Source organism: Cervus elaphus, chromosome 27 (assembly GCF_910594005.1).
Source record: "Cervus elaphus chromosome 27, mCerEla1.1, whole genome shotgun sequence".
NCBI lineage: Eukaryota > Metazoa > Chordata > Mammalia > Artiodactyla > Cervidae > Cervus > Cervus elaphus.
Genome location: NC_057841.1, coordinates 60,352,794 through 60,374,354, shown reverse-complemented (window position 1 = coordinate 60,374,354; position 21,561 = coordinate 60,352,794). Strand labels below are relative to the sequence as shown.

At 46.6% G+C, this 21,561-nt stretch overlaps 1 protein-coding gene across 1 annotated transcript; it reads right to left on the bottom strand.

Annotated features, from left to right (window-relative positions):
- Positions 1-8,694: 8,694 nt before the first annotated feature.
- Positions 8,695-21,472, bottom strand: LOC122684775 (gastrin releasing peptide). Its single transcript, XM_043889100.1, has 3 exons — positions 21,197-21,472; positions 14,261-14,485; positions 8,695-8,897 (listed from the first exon to the last, which is right to left on the bottom strand). Exons 1-3 carry the CDS (start codon positions 21,333-21,335, stop codon positions 8,860-8,862), a joined length of 402 nt encoding a protein of 133 aa, XP_043745035.1. The 5' UTR covers positions 21,336-21,472; the 3' UTR covers positions 8,695-8,859.
- Between the last annotated feature and the right edge of the window lie 89 nt (positions 21,473-21,561).

Here is a 21,561-nt window from a genome sequence, read left to right as displayed (position 1 = left end):
GTGGCCAAAGTATTGGAGTTTCAACTTCAGCATCAGTCCTTCCAATGAATATTCAGGGCTGATCTCCTTTAGAATGGACTGGTTGGATCTCCTTGCAGTCCAAGGGACTCTCAAGAGTCTTCTCCAACACCACAGTTCAAAAGCATCAATTCTGTGCTCAGCTTTCCTTATAGTCCAACTCTCACATCCATACATGACTACTGGGAAAACCATAGCCTTGACTAGACGGACCTTTGTTGGAAAAGTGATATCTCTGCTTTTTAATATGCTGTCTAGGTTTATCATAGCTTTTCTTCCAAGGAGCAATCTGTTAATTTCATGGTTGCAGTCACCATCTGCAGTAATTTTGGAGCCGAAAAAAATAAAGTCTGTCACTATTTCCATTTTTCTCCCATGCATTTGCCATGAAGTGGTAGGACCAGATGCTATGATCTTAGTTTTTTGAATGTTGAGTTTTCGGTGAGCTTTTTCACTCTTTCACCTTCATCAAGAGGCTTTTTAGTTCCTCTTCATTATCTGCCGTTAGTGTGGTGTCATCTGCATACCTTCTAATTGGGCACCAACAGTTTTCCAGTAGAACCCTCCCTTCTCAGAGCCGTCTACAATGAGAAGGGCATTTCCTCAGCCAAGTAGCAGTCTTCCGTTCTGAGTCCTCCCAAGTCCGTGGGCCTCACACTCTCCTTGTGATGGAAAACCCTTGCTTTTCCACGCAGACTCCCTCCCACGCAGGTCAGCCCAAGCCAGGGGACCCTCCTGTCATTAAAGCTGAGAGAGGTTCTGCTTTCAAATTTCTCATGCTCCTCCATCATTTAGCCTGGAAGGAAATTAGTTCTAAATCAAGTTATTCAAAGCATGAATGCCTTAACCTCTTATCACTTTCACGAGGAAATACTTTGATGTTTTAATGAAATGAGCCCTGAAGCAGGGAAATTCTTTTAATTGAATGTGTTTGACATATGACATTGAGTACGCTGAAGATGTACAAGGTGTCAATTAGCATATTGCGATATGAGTGATATTTAGCACCTCTATCACGTTACATAATTTCCTCTCTTTTTAGTGGTTGAGATAATCAAGTTTCAGTCTCCTAGAAGGGTGGATGATCGTGGCACAATACTGCTGTCAATACTGAAGTAGAGCAATTCTTAATTCAAATTTAATTAAAAAATTATACTAAGGGTAGAACTTCAGATGCCTGTGGAGTAAAAAATATTGATACAAGCGATCTTCTTTCTGGTATCCTTTCAAATCACACAGATAGATAATAAGCTTAGTGCTACCACTAGACATTATATACTATAGGACTTCCTCTCAGGTTAGTTTCTAATACCTGGTATTTAATGCCAAGGTATTTATGACTTAAATATCTTAATATATCACCCACCTAGAAATATTTACATTCTAAGAGTCAATTTCTGGGGGTACAATGGCCAGCCCAAAGAATTAACAGTAGCGTTTAGGTGTATAAGACATCTATCTGGTCAGGAGATACTTTGAAGCTCAGTGACCTTTTCGGCCGCCCACTAATGGCTGAGATGCTGATGATACTTAAAGTTCGGAGAAGAGAAAGCAGATTAAGAATTGTTCCATTTATTCACTTCCTTCCTAGGAAAACAGACGTTAACTGTCCCAGGAGGGGAATTAGCATTTTGACCCTGAAGTATTTGCAGGAGGCAGATGTGATATAAAAACTAGAACTTGCCTTAGAGTTTAAAGGATGGGTTTTATTCTGTTTTGTTTTTTTTTTTTTCCAATTTACAAACTAGGTGCCCTTGAGCTAGCTCTTGGGCTTCGCTTGCAGCTCAGTTGGTAAAGAATCCACCTGTAGGACAGGAGACCGGGAATTATACACCACACGTTACTAGTCTGCATGTGATTGGTGTGAGATCATCTGTAACCTATTCAGAACTTCCAAGTTTGACTTACTTATTTATTTATTTTCCTGGCCATTCTGCTTGGCATATGGGATCTTAGTTCTCAGACCAGGGATCGAACCCACACCCCTTGCATTGGAAGCATGGAGTCTTAACCACTGGAACGCCAGGCAAGTTGCTCCAAGTCTGGCCTCTATATATGCTAAATTGGTATCTGCCCGCCCTGGGAGAGGAAAAGTCAAAGACGTCACCTCCCCCCAAGTGTGGGAAGGCCAGAGGGAAGCAGTTCATGGGAAAGTGAAGAAGTGGCACCAGTGGTGAAGAAGTTGCCATAGTGACCCCAGTGATGATACTGGAAGTGATGCGGAAGTGATGCGGGAAAGTTGGTGCCGGGAGGGGCAGAGATAGGACCAGGGGCAGGGCCTACGCAGTCAGCTGTGTGTCCGGAGGGTGGAGAGGCAGACGAAGGCTCGTCCCGGGACGGCTTCCTCTCGGGGCTGAGTGGGGATGAGAAGGAAGGGTCTCATCCGAGAAGGAGAGGGTCAGGCAGGAGAAGGCGGCAAAGACAGCCTGTTTCCCTCGGCGACCCCCTGACCTTGGCAGGGCTTCCTGGCCTGGGCTATGCGGATAACACATTGAGGACACGTGGTTCCCTTTCCCTAGGCCGCTTGCTTCTTCACTGTAGTGTAGTGTTGTTACTCGCTCAGTCCTGTCCGCTGTGATCCCGTGGACTGTAGCCCAGCAGGCTCCTCTGTCCTTGGGATTCTCCAGGCTAGAATACTGGGGTGGGTTGCCATTCCCTCCTCCAGAGGAACCCGGGTCTCTGGCGCTGTAGGCAGAGTCTTCACCGTCTGAGCCAGCAGGAGGTGCTTTTTCACCGGGGACCTGAAATGCCGAATAGCACGCCGTGTGTCAGAAGAGGAATGATGGACTGGCAGGTGCATGTCCTCTCGGCCCTCACTATGGGTGGTCGGGCAGATGATGTAAACAAATGAAGGGGCTGGGTGGCCCTAGGGCGCGGTGGGGACTGTGGCAAAGTGGACAATGTGGGCCCCTCCCTGCTGTGCGGCCGCGGCAGCACTGGTTGTCTTCTGGGAAAGCAGGCCCGGTGGCAGATCCTCTGATTTTGCAAAGGCTTGCAATCTGGATTTGTAGGTGAAATCCCTTGATGTTGAAATATCTGTGACCGATTGTCATTATTTTGTCTTATTTTCTTTTATTCACTTATTTAGCTGCACTGGGTCCTGGTTGTGGCAATCGAGATCTTCAGTCTTCCTTGTGGCATGTGGGATCTTCAGTTTAGGGATGTAGGATCTAGTTCCCTGACCAGGGATTGAACCTGGGCTCCCTGCATTGGGGGCATGGAGTCTTAGCCACTGAACACCAGGGAAATCCCTAATTTTCATTTTTAAGACACTCCCCAGGCAAACATCCAAACCAGGAGGCCGCCAGTTCATGACTGCTAAGTTATTAATAAATTGTGTTTCACATTATTCACGTTTCTTTTCTCCATCCGTCCCCAGGAGTTAAGTGGGAGTGGGGGGTGGGGGCAAGCGGGGATGTTCTCTCAAGTCTACGCATTTTTATTTGTTTGGTTTTGTTTTTTCCAAAATCAAGTTCACTCCCCAGCCTCTTCTTTGAGGCCATCTGTAGCTGAGGCATCTTGGGAAAATTGCCAGGCCGCAGGGAGTACCATTTCAAGCTCTCGATGTCCTTTCCATTTCTGTGTATCAGAGGACCTGTTATGTTGATTGCACTCATCTTGCAAAGCAAGGAAGGAGAAAGGATGAGAAAAGCTGGGTCAGAAGTGAGGGGCATCCTGTCAACTGCAATCACAGCCCGGTGTTGCAACAAGAGGAACAGACTGTCGCCCTAAAGGACTCGTGGCCCTAAGACCATCAGAAGGACTTTCCGTGAGCATCCGAGAACAGAATAACACCCAGCAGTGACTAATTTTTGAACTTGCTGTCTGGCTGGAACCAGGGTTGTGTGCGGTCAAAGGAAATGAGGTTCATGCCCATTGCAAACACTGTTGAAAATTCCTCCCACGTCCTCACTGAGGGAGTCTTGACTTTGCTTAGGTTCCTGCCCCTCCTTCCACATGACTCGTGGGTAAATCCTAATCGGCGAGGTCAGCTGCAGTGGTCTGGTCATCTTCATTAGTGGTAGGATTAGGGCAAGCATGTGACCCAGCTGGTCACTGAGGTGCGAGAGATTTAGAGACCTCTGGGAAAGGACTTTTCACTATTAATAAGGTGAGGCCTAAAAAGAGATGGCCTCTCTTCTTTGAAATGTTGTCTTGTCTGGATGTGACAGCTGGAACTCCAGCAGCCAGCTAGTGACCATGGGAGTCGTCAGCTCAAGGATAAATCTGAACCCTGGTGTCAGAGTGGGAAGATAGGAAGACAATTTTCCTTGAGGGTATTGTTGAGTCACTGAATTAAACTGAACGCAACAACCTTGAATCCTACCTCCCTCTGGTGTTCTAGTATATGAGATAATAAATCGGATCTTTTATGCCAATTTGAGTTGAGGGTTTTCTTTTACTAACAGCCAAAGGTATCCTAATGGGCACAGTGGCCATTCCTGGAGGTCTACAACATAGTCTCTTTCCCATCTAGAGTCACGTGGACTCATTCATTCATTATTCACTACTTAGTTTAATGAGTCTGATCACAGGGCAAAGAGAGGCAGGGCTACGGTTAGAACTACCAGCAATCCCACTTGTGGGAACCCAGAGGAAATGAAATCCACATCTCGTAGAGATACCTTTATTCTCACATCCATTGTAGCATTATGCACCTGGTCTTTCTGCTTTGGGAATAGCGATAGTTTTTCATTGTGGGTCTCCCTTGAAGGGCTGTCTCATAATCTCTGATGAGGCAGCCTGTAGTTGAGGAAATGAGTTATGTAAACCCCATCTTTTGCTTAGACCACTCCTATGCATCCGAGCTAGGTTAGAATGCCTGTGGTGACCAAACACCCCAAGAGGAATGGAAAGGTGGGTGTTGGGGGGCTAGAAATCGTGCTGCGCGGCGTGAAGTGTCTGCTTAGTGAGTGGCTGAGCCTCTGATCGTAAGCAAAGACTGCTGAATCACCCACAGCAACCCGCCCTGTGGCACATAGGAAAAAAAAGACTGTGGTTTTTAAAAGAACAGATTTGAAGGCAGTTATTGCTTTCTTCCCTTCTGGATTCTTCCTCTGAATTATCCTGCTTTGCTGCAAGGAGGCCTACATACTGTCACCTCTTAAAAGCCACCCTCTCTCCTCGCTGTGGGCACACACACACCCAGCCTGTGTGGTGCTGGGAGTAGTCAGAAGCCTGTTCCTTCCCCAGAGTCCCAGGCTGGGGCTGAATCGTTCTTTAGAATAAGAACGGGCAGAAATCAAAGAGGAAACTCTTCTTTGAGAACTGCAAGGGGCAGGGGACATCTGTAACCTGGAGCTGACCACATCTTTTATTTCTTATTATTTATGTATTTTCCTTTTTTTTTCCCCTCTTGGGCTGCACCCCATGGCACGTGGAACTTAGCAAGCAGGGATTGAGTCCGTGCCCCGTGCAGTGGAAGAGCAGAGTCTTAACCCCTGGACCATCAGGGAAGCCTGACCACAACTTTCGAACACACTGTCTTCTCTTTGATAGGGTCTGTGGACTGGGGGGGAAAAAGGTGTAATGTGAGAGTTGTGAGTTAAGCTTTATTTGGGGGCAGAATGGGGACTCTAGCGCTGAGGACAGTGCTCAGATATCTCCAGGAGCTGCTCCGAAGGGGTAGGAGGAAGCCTGGAGGATGTGTGGTTTTGGGGAAGGGAGTTAAGGACAGTCAAGCATAGGTTTTGGCAGAAGGTGGCCGCTGGTCACAAGAAGGTGGCCTCTGGTCACGAAGAGCAGATGCGTCCGTTGATGATTTTAGTGCTTTTCCAGGTATGAGCAAGAAACCGAGCTCATAAAACCCTGTCCTGGAAACATCTGTCAGTAACTACCTGAAGGCCTGTCCTGCCCGTCTTCCCAGAGCCCAGAGCGCCTCCCTCCTGATCCGCCTTCACTCCTTCAGGGTGTGTTGAAGCCAACCACTGCAGCGGCCGGTGAAGCTCATCCCTGCAGACGCAGATGGCAAGGACCCATGTTCAGGTCTCACAACATTCGTCCCATATTCCCAAAGCAGAACCTTCGTAACTACATTTCCCAGCTTCCCCCACTGCCAGATTCAGACATGTGATCTAGGTTCTGCCAGTCAGACACAGACATCACAACTCTGGATTCAGAAGCAAGCAGAGGGCAGAAGAGAGTTGGGGGTGCCCAGTGCTGTGGGCACGGGGAGGGGCAGACAGCACTGACTCCGGTGGTTCTGTTGGAGGCTGCAGGGGCAACTGTCCCATCGACCTGTCGGAGACGTGGCTTTGAGCCCTGAACGCGCAAGTCCAGCCTTGAGCTCCGGGCTTCCCCGCTCACTGTCTGCTCACAGAGCTTTCCTTTCCTCCTTAGGCAACTCAAAGCGGATGCCGTTCCCTGCAGCTGAAATATCCCCGACTCAGCAGGCACTCACAGATAGGGGATAGGATTCCACTTGCAAAACAAGGGTTCAAGAAATGTATTATCTTTTCACGAAAGGGATTCTGAGCTTTCTTTTTTAATTTTTATTTTTTGCTGGACGATAGTTGATTTACAGTGTTGCTTGGTTTCAGGTGTATGGCAAAGTGATTCCGTTACACATATACGTCTATCTGTTATTTTTCAGATTCTTTTTTCCATGTAGGTTATCACAGAGTATTGAGTAGACTTCCCTGTACTATGGGTCTTGTTGATGATCTATTTTATATATAATAGTGTGTCTATGTTAATCCCGAACTTTTATTTTATCACTCCCCCACCTTGTTTTATAAACAAGTTCATTGTATCATCTTTAAAGATTTCGCGTATAAGCGAGATGTGTCTTTCTCTTTCTGACTTACTTCACTTAATGTGATCATCTCTAGGGCCATCCATGCTGCTGCAAGTGGCATTATTTCTTTCTTTTTAAGGTTAGGTAATATTCCACTGTATTTATGCACCACGTCGTCTTTATCTATTCGCTGACGGATGAACCAAGGCTTGACGCAGGGGAGCTTGCCAGTGTCAAGGCCTTTGAGTGAGCAGTTCCTGTGTCTAGGTCAGGACAGGTGAGGAAAACATAATTGCAACCCAAACAAGGCTCACATCCGCTCTCATGAAACAACCAATCAAGTGACATCTAGATGGGGTTATTCCAGAAGTATTGCCTTCCTCTTCCGACCTGAAACGCCACCCCTAGAGAAGTGTCCCCTGGGTCTGGAAAGGTTGTTTCCATCTTTATGAGTGTCCTGTGTGTGTGCGTGCTAAGTCGCTTCAGTCGTGTCTGACTCTGCAGCCCTACAGACTGTAGCCTGCCAGGCTCCTCTATGCATGGGATTCTCCAGGCAAGAATTCTGGAGTGGGTCGCCATGCCCGCCTCCAGGGGATCTTCCCCAACCAGGGATTGAACCCAGGTCTCCTGCATTGCAGGCGGATTCTTTACCAGCTGAACCACCAGGGAAGCCCCCTGGAGGGTAAATGCTGGTGACGGCGCTTTCCCTTATCATCGGCTGCCTGAGGCTTTAGTGGGCTCAGCCCAGGACTGAGTTCTTGAGAAAAGGGGCCTAGGCTATCCCAAGAAGAGGAAGGGTTCCCCTGGCGCTGAATAAGCTGGGAGCCAATGTAGTTTTAAAAGAATCACAACACAGCACAACTTGTGTGATTCTTTGATAATCAAGCAAAGGCAAGATACATCTCCTCACCGTTTCAAATGTGATTTCCCCAAATGAAAGAAATCTAAACATATGGCAAGAAGCTTTAAAATCTGTTAATGTGTGAATGCCATGATAAAAATGGAACTGGGGAGCGTCGTGAACTGCCAGGCCATGTTCTCAGAGAATCAAGGGGCTCTTGGAAGCCTGTCTTCTCCCTCTGCTGTGGAGCTGACTAAATCTGGCTGCGGGGACTACCTCTCCCAGACTGGTGGTGGAATATTGAAGAAATGGCGCTGCTTGCTAGGCTTAAATATCCTGGCAGAGGGTCTCAAAATGAGGTAATAGAAACACTGAAATGCTACAGAATATCTGATGACTGTAGAAGTTTGAATCCCAGTTCCCTTGAGTGTGTGACCTTGGGCAAGTCAGCAGACCTGACTCTCTGTTTCCTTGGCTGTTAAGTGAGAAGAGTCATCTCAGCTTACAAAACTCTTGAGGAGAATATCAGTAACATCGACAAAATACCTGGTCATGGTAAGGACTGTGAAGATGGGAATTATTACATGATAAAGAAGGCCAGCTTCTATGTTCATCCTAGCCCATCTGCTGGTAATAAAGCAAGTCTGAGCTTCTAGTAGTGGCATCTATAAAGGATTCTGTGGCTTTCAGGGGGGAAAGCTAAAAATTCAGCCCGCCTTCATCCATAAGCACCAAAGTTCATTATCAAGCTGTTTGTTTCCTTTTTGCTGTTGTTTTCTGGGGTTTGTGTGTGTGTTTGCGCCCTGCAGCACATGGGGCCTTAGTTCCCCAACCAGGGATCGAAACCACGCTCCCTGCATGGGAGCGTGGAGTCAACCACTGGGAAGTCCCAAGCTGTTTGTTAGTCTCAGTGCTAATCACTGCCTCTTATCTGGAACTGAAATAAGAGAACTGCCTGCCCTTTGGACAATGTGTTTAAGCTTTTATTGTGAATGGTAACAGGTTGGGGACTGGAATCTAATAGCCTAGATGTAAAGAACATTAATTAGAAGACTCTTTACAGACAATTTTTCACAGCAAACAAGTTCAAACCAGAAGATGCTGCTTGAAAATCATGACTTTAGTCAAAGTTGAAAGGTACAAGAATAGTTAAGTATTTTGCACAAAGGAAATTTGTTGATGATCCAGTAGAACTGATGCCCATAGAACGCAGTTTCTTAAGGGTTTTGTTTTGCTTCTTTGAGGGAGGCGGCTATCGTCATTGTCAGTTCAGCTGGGGGTTCATTCCTTCATGCTGAGAACCTGCAATGAAGAGTCCACCAAGTTAAAAAATATTAGAAAGAGTTAAGCAGACGGAGTTAGTGATGCTGAAGTCTAATGCTAGAAAGTAAATCCATTCCCAACAAACCATCACTTGGGAGCTTGGTAGAAAGGCAGATTCCTGGGTCTACCCCAGACCTACTGAACTGGAAATACTGGCAATGGGACCCAGTGATCTGCGATCTCACAAGACCTCCAGGTGACTCTGAACACATTAATCCTTAGAACCACAGCTGTCTCCCAAGAGGGAAATTAACTTCCTCTTTTTGGGAAGCCACTATATTTTCAGGTCTTTTTGTTACATTAGCTTACTTTATGCCCTGATGTGACTACACAGATGTAGTCACATATATATTTTCACAAAGTTTTCTGCATATTCACAAAGTTTTAAGGAAACTTTTCTTAAAAATGTATCTTATTGAAACGTAATTGATTTATAATGCGTTAATTTCTGCACTCTAGCAAAGTGATCCAGTTACACATATATATGCATTCTTTTTTCCTGTTCTCTTCCATTATAGTTTCTCACAGGATATCGAATACAGTTCCCTGTGCCATACACCTGTGTTCATCTGCTCCGTGTGGAACAATTTACTGCCTCTGCGAATCCCAGACGCCCAATTCATCCGTCCCCCACCCCCTCCCACCCTTGGCAACTACAAGTCCCATCTCTTTGTCACTCTGTCTCTGTTTCACAGATAAGTGCATTTACACAGGTATAGTTTGACTAACATTGGAAATGTAAATGTATTATTTCCAGGAATTTGCTACTAAAGTGGCAGCTGGATGGGGGAATTGCTAGAGAATGTGGAATCTTAATTGCTACTTTGCTTCTCTGGCAAAGCCTCCTTCCACAAGTCAAAGCTAGCTCATGAATTACACAATTACACATTATAAACCCACGACTGTAAATGGCAGTCGTGTGGGCAACTTGGGAAGAGGAGCTAATGTGGGTTTCTGCCAATTCTACATTGCTTGTGGCTGGCTTGTTGTGGCTTCTGTTCAAATTAGCTAAGACTGAAGAAAGGATGAGTAGCTTTGATTTTAAACCACTTGTTTTGTTCCCATACAGCACCCTTTACCCACTGAGATGAGAAAACACTTTTCATCCAGACGAGAGCTTATTACACCTTCCCAGATTCTCCGGCAATTCAGGTTCCCCAGCATCCAGACCAGCCATTTGTTCCTAATAAAGGAATTACTGAGATTCTCAGGTCAGTTATTACCTGCTCAGGGGCTCGATTGTTTTGACCAGGTGATAATGAAGCCAGGGCCTGGGGTTCAATTCCCACACAGGCCAATTAGCTTTGCTTTCCTCCAGGAGGCCAGGTTGCACTATTCAGGGTCACCAGCCTGCCTGAAGATGCAGCCATACACACACACACGGGGTCAGCCGAGGTCAAGCCGCATGGAAGTCCCCGGCGTTGGCTCAGAATATTGAATCTGAGAGTTTGGCTCAAGAGGATGGAAGTAAAGTGACAATAAAAAGACAAATTGTGTAACCGAGGGCAGGAGAAGGGTCCATGGTTAGGGGTAGGAAGGAACTGTACTTGAGGTGGGGGCCGGCTTCTCTCTGCTCCTTCATATAAATGGTCAGGGTAATCAGAAGCTTTTTAGTTATTCTCAATTGTATGTTGTTTTTATGATATTTGGCTACCTTTAGAGCATTTCACATATTAATAAATAAAGTTATTCCCTTTGCTGATCTGATGGAACAGTCAGAGCAATCCCTTAAAGGTGAGGGCAGGGACTTCCCTGGTGGCGCAGTGGTTAGGACTCTGCACTTGGAACGCAGAGGGTACAAGTTCCATCCCTGGTCCAGGAACTAAGATCCTGCATGCCTCGTGGTGAGGCCAAACTAAATTAAAATAGTACTGACTTAAAAAGAAAAAAAATTTTTAAGTGAGGGCAAATTTGTACGTTTACTTTCTTTCCATAAACACTCCTTGCAATTCATTCTCCATGTCCCTTCTCCCATGTCAACCAAATAAGAGAAAAAATGCTAGGCTGAAAAAAGAAGAAGAAGAGGAAAAAAAAAAAACCAGTGAACTGGGTCCAGATTACAAAAGGAACCCAAAGACCAACCTCAACATTCACTGAAACTCAGGACAAACCACAGCCACCTCCAGGATTATGGATTAGATTCTGGGGCTGAGCTGAACACTTTCATGTTATAGAAACCATAGGGTAAAAATTGCATTAACTTTTGTGAGAAGGGAAGAGTTAAAAGATACAGGTTTAACCTTGAAAAATTCCTGGCCATAATTTCTAATAAAGTTCTGGATCCTGTTGGTCATGATATACTATTCTAGGTTCAGTGCGCCTTTATACAAATCTTTTCCTGAATCAAGTAAATATCTTTGTCATGAAACATAGGAAGATGCTCAGTTTCAACTACAGGTCTGGGAGGTTTGGCAACAGGACTTGATGCTTTATTCCTAAAATGGGAGAGGGGAGCATGTGGATAGTTTTTAATTTTAAGAAAAGTCCTGCTGTTAATTCTGATAATGCTTGGCTGAATTGTTAAACTTCTTCTAACACTGAGAGATATAAGGATTTCTAATAAAATGATTCTCTTGGTACTTCCTCTGTGTAAGATAATTGTAGGATGTTATCAATTTTTGTATCAACATACTTTCATTGAGGTGGAGTTTCTAAAGCAAGAGAAGTGATCAACTGTTTTGGTCTCTGCAAAGACTAACTGTTGAATTTGTCTTTCATGCTGCTGGGAAATATATCCAAAAGAATGGGACCAGTGTGTGCAATAGCTAATTATTCAATCTGAGGTGGAATTAAATGAGATGGGCTTTCTGAAACTGTAAAAAGAGGAACGAAACGAAGCATAAAGAGATGTAATAGAAAAGCAGGGCCTGATTAGAAAAAGATGACTTTTTCAGCTCACACTGCATATTGATAAATATTGTCCCCTTAAAACAGTCACTCTCTGTAACTGACCACCCAATCCATCGTATAGTAATGCCACTCAAAGACCTTTTTGGAGCTATTCTTTTGCAATTGCTTTTGAAGTTTACAGAATGTCCTTCTGAAGATGGCCCAAAAACTTTGATCCTTGAGGGAGGAGCTGCACTTTTCCAAACATTCCAGAGTTATGCAGAGCTAGGTTTGGGGGAATAAAGCAACTCAAGCAGATGTTGTTGCTTGAGTCAAAATGAAGCACTGTGGATTAATAAGGGAGGATGTGGTGTGTCTGCCCGTGTGCTCAGTCGTGGCCAGCTCTGTGCGACCCCACGGACTGTATAGCCCGCCAGGCTCCTCTGTCCATGGGATTCTCCAGGCAAGAATACTGGAGTGGGCTGCCATTTCCTTCTCCAGGGGCTCTTCCCAACCCAGGGATCGAAGCCAAGTCTCCCGGGTCTCCTGCATTGGCAGGCGGCTTCTTTACCACTAAGACCCCTGGGAAGCCGGGGTGGTATTCTATGAATGCTCTGTGAGGGTAAGTCCATTTCAGTGTTTGCTATTTTAGAGGGTTTTACCGTGGTGATCACGGTTAGTCTTCTGACCACGGAGAAGGCCCTGCTATTGGATATCCACCCACGGGAAGCAAAGCACTTGACCAAGAATAGCCCCAGGCCAGCCAGGGCCCAAGAAGTCAATCACAAATCCCCAAAACCCCCAGAGCCACGTGATTCATTAGCAGACACGGGAGCTTATATAACACCGGTGTGGACCAGGGACTCAGGCCCTCGGGGCTCTGCACAAAGTTGGTACTTATTTCTGTATCGGTTGATGTAATCCAGATTTTCTTTCTGAATAAAGGCTTTAGAAGAGACTTCCTCTCCAGGTGCTTCATGCAACAAATAACCTTTTTTTTGTTTGCATTTAGAACAGAGAACCCACAATAGACTGATGCAGAAAGGCTGTGAGACCAGCCAAGGCCTGGCCGCGCCAGCCCGGAGCCTCTGCCGAGGGGCCTCCAGTCGGGGCAACCACCACGAGGGCTCCCCAAGGTCTGCGGGGGAAGCAGCAAGAGGGAAGGCTGCCACTGCCCCCCGAACCCTTCATTTCTAGGATCAGCAGGACCATGCCTCTCCTCGAATGGCGGCAGACTGTCCAAGGCGGACCGCACTGGCTTCTCCCGTGAAAGGCTACATGGCTGGTCTCCAAGTATCCTCACCTTTAAAATGGAGAGAGGAAGAGAATCTTCCTGACTCTTCCTCCTAAGACTGCTGTGAGCATCCACTCGAGGAAATGGGTAGAGGTAAGCTCTTCTACCCAGTACTTGGATTATGGAAAATACTTACTAACACTAGTGGTTATTATCCTTTTTAATTAATTTTTTATTGGAGTATAGTTTATTTACAATGTTGTGTTAGTTTGGCTATTATTATTAGGATTTTAATGATTACGTTTGCCTTTTGTCATAAATTTCATGGAAACTTCTTAAAAGTTAGCAAGACATCTCATTTTCAGTTGCCCTGCTTTCTTCCTATAAATTTTACTTTCTCTTTCATCTTGTTTACTGTCTTTGTACCTAACAGTGCCAATTTGGTATAAATCTTTTCCTCTGTCCTCTGTAAAATCACATACAGAATGAGTTAGTTGACCTGAGATATTTTCACCAAGTTTTAAAATATTCGGATGAGACTCAAACTAGGTAAATTCGGAACAAATATGAAGGGGTACGAGCTTGCATCCGAAGTAGCAAACAAGACTGCTCTCTTGCAAAAGGCTCTTCCACTAGTGTTCATCAAAAAGTAAACATATCTTGGGACTTCCTTGGTGGCCTAGGGGTTAAGAATCCGCCTTCAAATGCATGGGACGAGAGTTTGATCCCTGGTCAGGGAACTAGGACCCCCATGCCAAGGCTAAAAGTTCACATGCTGCACCTAGAGATCCTACATGCTGCAACTAAAGAGATCTGCAATGAAGATCGAAGATCCTGTGTGCTGCAGCTCAGACCCAGCGCAGCCAAGTAAATGAATCTTTAAAATGTATACACATGAATAAACATATCTAGAGTTCCACAGGAATCAACTCAAATAATCTACGGCCTCATGATAAAAATATTGGGGAAGGATGTGGTAGATTACAAAACCCTACCAACGCACAATTGCTACCAAAACTCCTAAACAGGAGTTCGATGTGTTAGGAGGAAAGATGATTGATGACGTCGAAAAGAAAAGCTAGCGTGGGGACCGGCCACGCGTCCTCTGAGTGTGTACAGCGTCAGCCTGCAGGAGCCGCTGTGAGGAGCAGCTTTGTCCTTCCCCGCGCAAAGACTTCCCCTCCTTCCAACTTCCCCACGCGCCTTCCACTCCCGTCCCAGCCCACCTCTCCCGACCTCCACCTCCCCGGTATGTTCACTGTACCCCTGAGTCTCGAACCTGCGTCTTTGAAGTTGCTGACGTCCTCTGAATCCCAGGCAGGCTGGTGAAAGCTCAGGGGCTCCTGTGGAGGTGGCTGGTGGCCTTGGGCCGCCTTTGCTTGTAGGAGGCTTAGCAAGGTCTTTGTTGCTTCTTCCCACTGGACGTACTCCCTCAGCTGTTCCTTCAGGCTCTCCTCCTCCTGAAGTTGTGGGGAATCTGCTCTTTTTTTTCCCATTAAGTGTCCTGTTCAAAAGCAGAATGGAGAAGGAAATGGCACCCCACTCCAGTGTTCTTGCCTGGAGAATCCCAGGGACAGAGGAGGCTGGGGGGCTACAGTCCATGGGATCACAGAGAGTCGGACACGACTGAGGCAACTTAGCAGCAGCAGGAGCAAAGCAGAAACCATACAGAGCCAGTATTTTATAATAACTGGAAATGGAGTCTAACCTTTAAAATTATGAGTCACTATCTCGTACACGTGTAACTTACATAACATTGGATGTCACTTATACCCCAATTTTAAAAAAGGATGTTCAATGACACATTCGTAAAAAATAAAATAAGCATATACTCTGGTTCAAAAAAAAAAAAAAAAACCCCAACAAAACCAAAAACAGCATGCCACTAATTTAACCCAGGGGAATGAATGAACGAGAAATTAAAAAAGGCACCAACTGTGTTTGTGCTTCTTCCTCCTAAATGCAATATAAATTGCACTTTATTAGGAGGAGGAGTTAGTTTGTAAACAACTGACAGATTTTGCTCCCAGCTCAAAATCCCTAATGAATGGACAGAATTCAGAACCGCAACTCAGGAGCCCTGGGTCTGGTCCCTCTGCTCACTAGCCTGGTGACCTCTCTCAAGGCATATAGCACCCCAGCCTTCAATTTTATCAACCATAAATGAATGTGTTGGGTCACATGACATCAAAGGAACCTTCCATATCTAAAATTCTTTTTTTTTTTCATATCTAAAATTCTATCACCAGTTCTGCCTGTGTAGAATTCTATTCCCAGCTAAAGGATGGCATTTGAACATCTTCCCCAGTCAATTTTGAATTTCTCCTGAAAAGAAAAGTCTCCATGCTCTTCTTTGTGTGATTAAAAAGGTGTTGCTTTCCTCTTATCTGTACCAAAGGAATTTTTCATTTAAGCTTCCTTAGAATTTTAGCTGAGACTGAACCTAAAATTGCACCTAGAAATTACAGTTTGTAATGAAAAATAAGTTGAAGACAAGTTCTGGCCAATGCATTTCAGCCACCAAGATGCAGGATTTTTCTCTAGGAGGTTAAAATGGTCACAAAAGTCTATCAGTCACTCCAGAGATGAGCATTTGCCACAAAAAACAAATAAAAGTTGCTATGCAAGAGGCCAAACCACTAAAAACATAAAAATTCATGTACACAAATGGGGTTAGCCATAGGATCAGAAGGGGTATAAAATTTAACGACTGCATTCCTAACACTTTAGCCCATGGCTTAAATATACTCACGGTATCTTATTTACTTTCTTCAGTTGATTTTCCTCATTTCTCTGTAATTGGATTTTGTTGTTGTTTAATTGCTAAGCTGTGTCCAACTCTTTTGCGACCCCATGGACTGTAGCCCCCAGGCTCCTCTGTCCATGGGATTTCCCAGGCAAGGATACTGGGTTGCCATTTCCTTCTCCAGGGGATCTTCCTGACCCAGGGATCAAACTCTAATCTGCATTGCAGGTAGATTCTTTACCAGTGAGTGACCAGGGAAGTCTGTGTAATTGGGTTGCAGAACACTTAATTTCTCACATTAATAAAACTATGGTGCATTTGATTTAAAGTTCACAAGGAAAGAGCTCTTTGTGGCTTTAGTGTTGACTGGCATTAGAAGTATGTAAGGCAAAGACCATGAAAAAGGTATTGACAGACCCCGAGACCACTTGAAATGGAAAGAGGCTCCTTCCTAACAGCTCTGTCTACCAAGAGAGAAGCCCAGACCTTGACTTCATTGCTTGTGTGTGTGACTTACAGTCCACAGGATGTTTAAATTTGGACTATTTCATTTGACCCACACCCCAATCAGTTTGATGAAAATGAGGCTTGCCAAAGGTCACACATGTACAAGTAAAGATTCTGGGATTAAAATCAGCTTGCAGTCCCGACTCTACGGTATTATACTGCTTTTCAAGTGTCTTTGAACTTCCTAAGAATAGAAGGCAGTTAGAAATCATTGTGGGGCTTGGAAATAAGGATAAAGTTTACAAAAGGCTTTCTAATGTCATCAAAAGGAATGGTGATCATATATCACTATGTCATGACTCATTATGTAACTCAGAAAAATTGATTCTGTGCACATTGGGAAGCCTAAAAATGAGGTTTTCCTGCATTGTAGTGTGAGCTTTGCCAAGTCGCTTAGGGCCTGACGCTTCACACAATTTTAAGACTCGATTGAGGACACTGTCCCAAGTGAGGGATTGGAGTCTTGAAAGGCTGGCTCCCCACTTATCTGCTGGGTGACCTTGGTGTCCGGACATGCACTAAATAACCTTGCCTTCAGCCATCTAAACGATCATGTTGCACAACTTCCCAGGAAGTAGCAAGTCACTTGGCTTTATTAATATGGAGGAAATTGAATCATGATAATGGGAAAGCAGGGTTAGAATCTGATGCTCCCAATAATGACCTCGTGGCTCTTGGTCATTGCCTGTCATCTAGTTAGGATCCTGGAAATGAGAAAGGCATTATTGGCACTGAAGCGGAGGGACAATGGAGATGTTTTTACAAAGAAGGACTTTGTTTTTGTCATGCTTGAATAATTTTGTGACTTTTCTAAAATGGAAGGCTAAAGCAGGCCTCCATTCTTTGGGTGATTTAACGTAGACTCTTGGGACTTTGGGGGCTTCCTGGGTGGCTCAGTGGTAAACAATCCGCCTGCCGATGCAGGACACACAGGAGATTCAGGTTCGATCCCTGGGCGGGGGGGAGGAGGAAATGGCAACCCACTTCAATATTCTTGCCTGGGAAATCCCCTGGACAGAGGAGCCTGGCAGGCTACAGTTCATGGGGTCGCAAAGAGTCGGACACGGTGAGCCTAGCACATAGCTACACACAGCTACTGGGACCCTGTACTGAATTTCAGTATTTGCCATTTTGGTGGCTGGGTGTTCAGACTCCCTTCCCCAGACCACAGACTTTTTTACCTTTCTAAGGAAAGTGCATCACCTATAACATCCCAGGGAAGCACACATCCCCTGGGTCCTAATGCACTACTTAGCTAGCTACCGTCAACCAAATAATCGTCTCCATGACAACATGGATGATATGCCCACTTCCATCTCTTCTCCCATCATCATTTGTTATGTGTCCATATCACATTAATGGAGATCTCAGCAGAGACAAAAGACAGGCACTAGAAAAAAATAAACCCTCGCTGGGGGTGGGGAGGTGGGTTTTATCCTTTTTTATCACTTAAAAATATCACTAAAATAGCAGTTTTGCAAGAGAAAAGAATTTTCTTGAACTGCAAACTTGAAGATTATCCTAACTTCAGACAATATCTATTAAGACAGAAAGTGTTGAGTATAAGAGCTGGTTTTTCTTTCTTTTTTTGGGGGGGGGGAGTGATACTTCAGCCGTGTTTCACAGTGACCGCTGCAGCACAATTATGTAAACCATTCTGCAGCGGGACATTGGCGTTTGGAGTTGAACCTTCCATGGCACGCTCGACATCAGAGTCAGAACCATGGCCAGAAACACTTCAAGGGCACAGAGGGGAGAGGCCCCAGTATTAGTGCTGACCTGTATTTTCATCACACAGAAAACATTTCCATGAACATCAAGCCAGGTAAGAACTGGTTAAGTTTTTAGTCTGTTAACTTCCTCTCCACGGCCACATCACGTTCCTCTCAGCTGGAAGAAGCAAATCACTTAACAAACCTGCAAATTTGGGCTGACAGCTTCTTCACAGTCAGCGGTATGTGGCTTTCGTTTGCTTTAATTAAAAGCAAACTGCATGTCTTCAGTGATTGAGGAGGACAGGCATTTACTTAGAGCAGAAAGCTCAGTTTAAAACCTAGCGTGTTATTCATGCTTGTGAATGCTTGCAGGCCAATAGAGGGCACATCCACCCAAAGCAAACTTCTTTGCCACTGCAGGAAAAGTTGAGTCACTTTCAACTCAAATGTGATTCTCTACATCACTTCCCTCTTTCCCTTCATCAACTCTGCACAACTCTGAAAAAGGAAGATGAGTGTGTTTGCAAACACAAAATAAGACAATGTGGGGTGCCGCTGGTCAGTACTCTTTGGAGCTGGGAACAAATAAACGGATACCAAGAGGGAAAGAGAGGGCAGGAGGAACTGAGAGCTTGGGATGGACACAGAAACACTGCTGATATTGTGCACAAAATAGACAACGATGAGAACATGCCGTGAAGCACAGGGGACTCCACTTAAGGCACCGTGGTGGCCTGAGTAGGAAGGAGCTCCAAAAGGAAGCGGATAATGGATACGCACGGCTGACTCACTGTGTCCACAGCAGAAACTAAGGCGGCTTTGGAAAGCAAGTATACTCCAATAAAAATTAGAAGGGCATTTTTATTTTTATTTATTTACTTGTATTTATTTGGCTGTACCAGGCCTTAATTACGACACATGGGATCTAGCTCCCTGACCAGGGATCAGACCCGGGACTCCTAAGTTGAGAGCATGGAGTCGTCACCACTGGACCACTAGGGAAGTCCCCAAAATTAACCTTTAAAAAGAAACAACTTAATTATAGCTTTCCTGCTAGCTCTCTTGTCCTGCTTTTGGCCTTCAAGGGTTACCTAACGATGAGCCTTTTTAGTACAAAAACATGTATGAGGAAAAAGAGGCTAGAAATCTGGAGGTTTCCACCTTCTCAGCCCATTGGCTGCTGGCCAGACTAGGCAATGACCACTTGATCTAAACTCCCAGGAGCCCTTTTTCAGTATTGATAGGGACAGATTAAAGGGACAAAATAGGTAATTAAATAGTTAACCCTACTAGGGGATTGTAAGTAGGAAAAATATGGGAGACTCCTGGAAGTTCACAATTACTCAAGAGAGCAGGTTTGCTTAATGACAAAACCAAGCAGGCTTGCTTACAACAAAACCACACAACAGAAGTATGAGACGTGTCCCTAAACAATAAAACAATGGTGGCGTGAGACCCACATCCTGCCAGTGAGCTCGGTAAGTTAATGGTCCTTAGGACATGCTCTGGGGACACACAAAAAACAACAGTTTGTAGACCTAGTTTGACCACATAGGGACCACAGAACTCCCCTCCCCAACCTGGAGGAGGAGCTGATGGTGGAAGCATGACCCTCTACTCAAAGCAAAGAAGCTCTTCTCCCCCTCCCTGTTTCTCCTTTGATCATGAAACCGTAGTCCGGTAAGGTCTCAAGGTGCAGCATTTCTCACTGGCCAACCTGTCAACCTCACAAGCAGCCTTTTATAATAAATCACTTATTATCTGTCTCTTTGCCTCTCCCTGAATTCTTTTCTGCACTAAGACATAAAGGGCCTGTGGAACCAGAGGGCTTCAGAAGCCCCCAAACACACCCAGCTGGTTCAGTATCAATTCTAGGTTTGGCTTCCTTAATACCTTCCAAGACTCCTTCTCTCTGGGTGTGCAGGGCTTTTCACTCATCCCCATCTTTCCTTTCTATACCCGGCTCCTGGGCTTCGCTGTCCCTCACAGATGACAAATACCTTCCTGTCTGGGGTTGAGGACTTGGCAAATGATTCCTTAAGTAGTCATGAAAACTATGCTATTGCAACCCAGAGCTCTCCATTTCTCTGCGGGAACCCTACACAAGGCACCGGACCTGAGCATCTGAAGTTCTAACCTCACACTCCACGCCCCCCGCCCCCATAAACGCACCCTAGTCTTCACACAGAGATGCTGTAACGCCTCTAAGGGTTGAATTAGCAGGTATCTTTCCAACACACCCTCCCACCTCTCCTAAGTAGATGACTAAGGAAATCGTGAAACACGCCGCCTGACATCTCTCCAGGGATCGACTGGCTTCCGGGGAAATGCTGGGTTATTGTAGCTGGCTGTGGTGTAGAGGGGAGGTGTCCGAGGAAGCCGAACGCTTTGCATTGTTTGCCAAAGCCTCTGCTCCGCACGGCAGAGGGCTCCGGCGTGATGTCGAAGCGGCGGGGTCGCTCCGGGCGGCACGGGAAGGCAGCGAGCGCGCGCTCCGCGGCCCGGCGCCCAACCCGCCTCGGTGCCAGGCCGGGACCCGCACATCTCCAAGCCGGGAGAGCCGGACTTACAGGCGGAGGGGCAGGGGGAAGGAGCGAGGTTAGAGGGCGAGAGAGGCGGGGGAAATTAGGACTCTGGGGACAGAGACACGGGATCCGCGTGGGGACCGGGTGATTCCCCGAGCGCAGAGCCTGCTGGATGGAAAGAGGGAAAAGAGGCAAAAGGGCAGAGAAAAGAAAATCGCTTCAAGGCAAAAAAAAAAAAAAAAAAAGAGTGAGGAAATTCAGGCGGGCCCCAAACCGAGGTGGGATTCAAGCGCTGAACGGATCTGAAAGGCGGGGTGGGCGCCGCGCCCCGGGCCCACACCTGTGGCTTTGTGAAGCGCAAAGGCGCAGACACCGGGCTGGACCAGGGCTCCGGGACGCCCTGGGGACCCAGATCCCTGAAATTGTTCGTGCCAGACAGGGTTGTGATTAGGTGGATAAAGGGTGGTGCAGGGAGATGCCGCGGAGAGTTATCTCTGGGATTTGGAAGCGCTGGGTGCTGGGTGGGTGTCCTGGGGAGAAGGGAAGACAGCGGGAAGGACCGACGGCCTCCCTGGATGCTGAAGGGCAGGGTGGGCGTTTGGGTCGAAAGGTCGGAGCAAACCCAGCCCCCCAAGGCCGAGCCGCAGGAACGGCGGGAGATGCGGAGACGCGAGCCGGCGGCCGGCTGGCCCCGCAGGGACTCGAGCGCGCGGGACACTCACCGACCGCCCAGTGGTTGCCGCGCGTGTACATCTTGGCCAGCGCGGTTGCTCGGCCAGCCGTCACCGGGGCGGCCGATCCCCGGGACACTAGGCAGAGGACCAGCGCCAGCAGGACGAGCGGGACCTCGCGGCCGCGCATGGTCCCTACGGGAAGCGTCCGGAGCGCCGAGGCGAGGCTTGACGGAAAGCGCGTTCTCCCCGCGGAGGCGAGCCGAAGACCCGTAGCTCGGAGGAGCGCCGCCGCCGCCGCCGCCCGCCTCTGCTCCGGCCGCCGCCGCGCCGGGGCTTTATATGCAAGCCCGGGAGGGCGGGGGGGTGGGGGGCTCCTCCGCCGCGGCCCAGAGCGCTCTGACGTCTCCCTGTGG